Consider the following 6,099-nt stretch of genomic DNA (forward strand, 5'->3'; position numbering starts at 1 on the left):
CATCTTCTTATGATTGGCTAGAGTCAAGTTTTCTAAAACTCATTTGGTTGTTTTTCTTTTTCTTTTTTTAACCATTTTGAAAAACTCTTATCCTCTTCAAATGAAATGTGCTACACAATGTTTATTCCCCAGATTCATGTAATATTTGTTGTGAGGATGTTCTTTACCTTACCCATCCTTTTTATTCAAGCCAAGGAAATATTCCTCAGGATTTTTTTCCATATGATCACTAAACTATTTATCTATCTACTTACTCATCATCATCAACAACTATCATCTCTTTATCTAGGTATTATAGAGAATAGAGTGCTGGGCTTAGAGTTAAGAAAATTAAATTCTATTTCAGAGACTGTATGATCCAGTGCAAATCACTTAATCTCCTTCAACCTCAGTTTCCTCTTTTGTAAAATGGTAATAGTACTTATGTCACAATGTTGTGGGGAACAACTGATACATGTAAAGTGTTTTGAAAGCCTTTAGTTATTATATGTGCTATTTGTTATTATTACTATTATTCCATGAAAAAACAAATTTCTTTCAATTTGTTTCCTCTGAATACCATCCCCCTTTAGATTTTCATAATTGCTATTATTTATCTTTCTTCTTTTAGGTTTCAAATAATGCAGTTGTATATATTGTCAACATATAGCAAAGAAAAATAGAAAAATGATAATTGTGCTTTTCCATTTTTATTCTTTTCCTCATTTATATGGTAAAGTTTCCTTTTTTTGTGGGATTCATGTACTTACTGTTGCTTTAAATGTTTTTCATAGTCCCAGCTTCTTTCTACAAGAAAGTACACTGCACTCAAAATGACTTTTCTAACTATCATAAGTTGGAATGCACTATTAGAAATCTTCTCCTTTGATCTGTGAATTGTTTGAATAAATGCATCACTAGAATACCAGATATAAAAATTTTTTTTCACAATATTTCATAAGATATATATTATAAAGTCTCTTATGTTTACCAATTGGATTTGTGAAATGAACATTTTCCTTTCAATTATTTTGTCTTTTAGTATATTGCATTTTAATAAAATGGTTTCAAAGTTGTCTTTGTTGATGTTTTGAATAGGACAAGGCTTTTTTCATGATCATAATTGTACTTGAACTGAGAAATAAAAATTCTGCCCAGATAAAAACCAGAAGCTGTGTATTTCACATGAACTTTTCTTTCTTGATTTGCCTGTTAAATATTCCCTTTATTCCTTAGGAAAAAAGGATTTCTGACTATCAGAGTTATGAAATTCTTAGGAAATGACATTGGCAGATTGAGGACTTTGATATTTGTAAGATTAGTTTGAAGAATTAATAATAATAATGTTGTTCATGTTTTTTAGAGCATATAACTTTCTGTTCTATAAAAATGAGCAATAATTTTGGAGAAGAAATGGATTACAAACATAAAAAAATTTGTATCATGACTTTGTAGATGGAAATTTAAAATTGTTTGCTTTAAAATCCTAATGTTATTACCTAATGTAAATTATCTAATGCAAATAAAGTGATCCTAAATTTGTGGATGTCATTCTGATGAAATATAGATTTAGAAAAGTTCTACCAAGCTGAAAAGGCTTCAGATACGAAGTGAACAAAGGATTGACTGTAAGTTTATTTCTGAGAATCAGTTTGCTCAATTTGGAGAAAATAAACATCCCAAAGTTGTCCATGAACTTGTTAACATTCTTTTTAAATATTAGGCTTAAATAGGTTTAAATCTATATTGGTGAAAGGTGTATACATAGAAAATCACAGACAAATGAAGTATTGCTGTGTAACATCCCAAAAGATCTTTGATCTTTTGACATGAGAAATAAAGGAAGAAATTCTGTTCATTGAAATTCATTTCCCACACAATTAGGTTGTATAAAGATAACTTCTAAAATTAAGGAACACCGATATGCATATATTCACACATACATATACATAAATATGTATGTCCATGTATAAAAAGTTAGTGGTTTAGTCCTTTTGTCTTTGTTAAGTCTGCAAGCATATGCAAGGCTTTCTTGGTGTGTTACTAGGTGGCAATCTGGATTTGTGGGAAGTTGTCCTGAATATTTGGATGTTTAAATATAATATATTTTATAAACAGATAAAATATATCTCTATATAATAGAGGCAAATAAAAAATATCTCTAAGAAAAAAGACAGGAAGGCAGCCAACACTCAGAGCATTGTAATGGGGGTGTTTCTAGCTTGCTTTATTTCAAAGGTAATAATAATAATAATAACAATAATAAACCAGGGGGCATAGCAGAGTGGGAAAAACCTGGATTTAGGGGCATTTAGAGCACTGGCCCTGGGATTATGAGAACCTCAGTTCAAATGTGAACTCACTTACTAGCTATGTGATTCTGGGTCACTTGATCCTGATTGCCTCCCACAAAAAAAAAATGTATCTGGGTTCAAATCCCAGCTCTGCCACACATTATCTATGTCACCTTAGATAAGACACTTTTCTAAGCATAAGTTTCCTCATCTATAAAATGAGTGGTTAGACTTAATGATCTCTAAGGTCCTTTCTAGTTCTAAATCTATGATCTTATGAATTTCCCAAGTCAATTGATTATACTTTTGGATACCTATAATTGTTAAGAAATTTTTCCTTAGAGCAGAAATCTGTCTCTATGCAATGTTCATTTCTTATCATTTTGGCCTCTAAGACTAAGCAGAATAAACTTCATCTCTCTTCCATATGACAATTTAAGTACTTGAAGATTGCTATCATGTTCTCTCTCTTTTCTCTTTTATACTGTAAATATATTCAGTATTTTAAATTAATACGTATTTGACATATGCTCCAATTCTTTCACAGATATTGTTTCCTACTCTGGTCTCTTATCTTATTTGTGTCCTGCCTCAAATGCAGTGGCAAAAAGAGAATATCATATTCCAACTGTGGTGTGACCAGGACAGAATATAACTTCCATATATTGTATTTATATAAATATTTTGTTTTGGGAGAGCCATATCTGTTCATGTCCAACTCTTTGTGACCCCATTTGGACTTTTCTTGGCAAAGACACTGGGGTGGTTTGTCATTCCTTTCCAGCTAATTTTACTTATGAGGAAACAGAGGCAAAGAGAGTCAAGTGATTTAAACCAACTCATATATCAAGAAAGTGTATGTTTAAGGCAGGATATGAACTCAGATTCTCCATGTGGTCCATAGCTCTCTCCCTTAACCATGAGGACACCATAAGAAATTTTGTCAAAAATTTTGTGGAAATCTATGGTTACTATCAGTATTCTGATCAATTTATTCTTAAATCAGAAAAGATAATGAAGTTAGCTGGCTATGAACTGTTTCAGATGAAGCCATAGACACTTCTAGTAAAAAAAATCCCTTTAATAATCTGTTCTAGAAATTTACCAGTAATAGAAGCTCAATGATCTAAAATTGCCATATTCTATTATCTTTCCTTTTTTGAAAATTGAGACATATATCCCTTCTTTAGTCCTGCAACTTGCTTTTGTCAGATAATTTATCTGACAATAGTTCTATTTTGCAAAGTCCAGTTCAGTTTAAAATATTGATTATCAAATTTATTGATGACATAAGGATGAAACAAATGGTTAAAATGTTGAATGGTGGAATTAAACTTCAAAATAATTCCAAGAATACCTCTCATATTTTAGCATTGAAAATTTCAAAGCAATATAAGGATTATTCTGAGAAATATTAACTATTGTTTGGCAAAAAGTACTGGAAAAGAATGATGAAAATATTTTTACCAAGAAATATAAAAAAATAAAATAATCACAAACATGAACTACTATTCATCCAGAATATAATAAAGGGATAATTGAAAAATCTGTTCAAGTTTGTATTTTATTGTTTGCTGTTAACGAGGAATCAGGAAACAGAGTAAATTACTATAATTTTCTTATTCAGGAGTTTCCCAAGATCTTATATTAACAAGTAATATTAATTTTTGCTGCTATTAGGGGCTGAAAATTGCTGTGTAATTTTTTTGGAAGAAGAAATGTGGCTAAAGGTTTTCTTCTAAAGATCTGCACGGAATAAAAGGTCATGGATATTACTTACATTCCTTCTGACTTATCCAGTTGTGCAAAATTTGGGAATAAATCCTGCCCACCTACCTCCAGACCACTTTCCACTCGAATCATAATGTATTCATTCATGACAGGAGCCATGTTTATCACTATCTTTGGAAACCTTGTTATAATGATTTCCATATCTCATTTCAAACAGCTTCATTCCCCTACCAACTTCCTGATTCTCTCCATGGCAACTACTGACTTTCTGCTGGGATTTGTCATTATGCCTTACAGCATGGTCAGATCAGTAGAAAGCTGTTGGTATTTTGGAGATGGTTTTTGTAAATTCCATGCAAGCTTTGACATGATGCTGAGCCTTACTTCCATTTTCCATCTCTGTTCTATTGCAATTGATAGGTTTTATGCTGTCTGCTACCCTTTGCACTATACCACCAAGATGACCATATCCACAATAAAGAGACTGCTGGCTTTTTGCTGGTCAGCACCAGCCATCTTCTCCTTTGGTTTGGTCTTGTCAGAAGCCAACGTCTCAGGCATGGAGACCTATGAGATTCTTGTTGCTTGCTTCAAATTCTGTGCTCTCACTTTCAACAAGTTCTGGGGAACCATACTCTTTACTACCTGTTTCTTTACTCCTGGCTCCATTATGATTGGTATCTATGGGAAAATTTTCATAGTTTCCAAACGACATGCTAGAGTAATTAGCAACATGCCAAAAAATACAAAAGAAGATAGTAGAAGAAATATCTCTAAGAAAAAAGACAGGAAGGCAGCCAAAACTCTGGGCATTGTAATGGGGGTGTTTCTAGCTTGCTGGTTGCCTTGTTTCATTGCTGTTTTGGTTGACCCATATTTAGGCTATTCTACTCCTATGGTAGTGCTAGATCTTTTAGTGTGGCTTGGGTATTTCAATTCTACTTGCAATCCATTAATTCATGGCTTTTTTTACCCTTGGTTTAGAAATGCACTTAAGTACATTTTGTCAGGAAAAATCTTTAGTTCACACTCAGGTACAGCAAATCTGTTCCCTGAAGCCCATTAAAAATTGTACCAGCAAAGTGAATGAAAAATGAAATTTGAGGCTCTTAGCGTTCTGGTCTTCAAATAGCTGATTCCATATGGTATATGCCACTAATTTGTAATGTTCCAGATAAATTATATATGATATGCTTGAGTGTTGTATTAAAATGTATGAAAAGAGGATTGCTGAGAAGTTTTCCCTATCCCTCACTACCTTTTCCCAATATCCAAAGAGTTGCCAAGTCTTCTTGATTTTATGTCTATAACATTTCTCCCTTTTGTTCATTTTCTTCATTCAACCTCTACTCTAGCTTAGATCCTTGTCATCTCTCACCTATAGTAGTATGATAGTTTTTTTAAATTATCTTTCTGTCTCAGTCTCTCTCTCTTCTCCAATACATTATCCTCACAACTGCTAAATTTATGTCCTATTTTTTAATAATTCAGACTTTTCAAAAATCACTCTGATAGTCTTTCCTCAATCAGCTTTCTATTTACATGCTGATTTTATTTCATATTGTTCCCTTTTTTATAATCTTTATTATAGTTAAACTGTTATGTGACAATCTATCTTCTACATCCATGCCTTTGCACAGGTGGTCTTCCTTGTCTCTCTGTTCAGTCCTACTTCTTGGAATCTATAGCTTCTTTCAAAGCATAACTCAAGCCAAGATTGGCCTTTCCTGATTCCCCACAGTTGCTGACAATTTTGTCTTTTGAAATTATTTTATATTACCGTATACATTTTTTATCATTTCCTTATATGTATTCCTATTATATTATACTATTAAGATGAAAGTTCCTTGAAGGCAAGAATTTTTTTTTTTGTTTTATATCTTTAAAGTCTTGCATATAGTAATTGCCTAATAAATGTTTTTTAAATTGCTGAATTTAAAAAATGGATAATTAAGTTTTAAATTATATTGTTCAGGAATTGGAGAAATCAGCAATTATCTTGAGTTGGGTTTGTCAAGGAAAACTTTATGAAGGAAATGAGTCAAATTAGATTTTTGAAAATTTTTATTAATTATTTAGCTCCCACAAATTATAT

At 31.8% G+C, this 6,099-nt stretch overlaps 1 protein-coding gene across 1 annotated transcript; it reads left to right on the top strand.

Moving 5' to 3' along the window:
- Positions 1-4,038: 4,038 nt before the first annotated feature.
- On the top strand, positions 4,039-5,070 carry LOC100929669 (trace amine-associated receptor 3). Its single transcript, XM_003769448.1, has one exon. The coding sequence runs from the start codon at positions 4,039-4,041 to the stop codon at positions 5,068-5,070; it is 1,032 nt and encodes a 343-aa protein (XP_003769496.1).
- The last annotated feature ends 1,029 nt before the right edge of the window (positions 5,071-6,099 follow it).

This window comes from Sarcophilus harrisii, chromosome 4 (assembly GCF_902635505.1).
Source record: "Sarcophilus harrisii chromosome 4, mSarHar1.11, whole genome shotgun sequence".
NCBI classification, from domain to species: domain Eukaryota; kingdom Metazoa; phylum Chordata; class Mammalia; order Dasyuromorphia; family Dasyuridae; genus Sarcophilus; species Sarcophilus harrisii.

Excerpts from the sequence above, each read along its gene's own strand:
- LOC100929669 (XM_003769448.1), top strand. The coding sequence starts at position 4,039 with ATGGATATTACTTACATTCCTTCTGACTTATCCAGTTGTGCAAAATTT.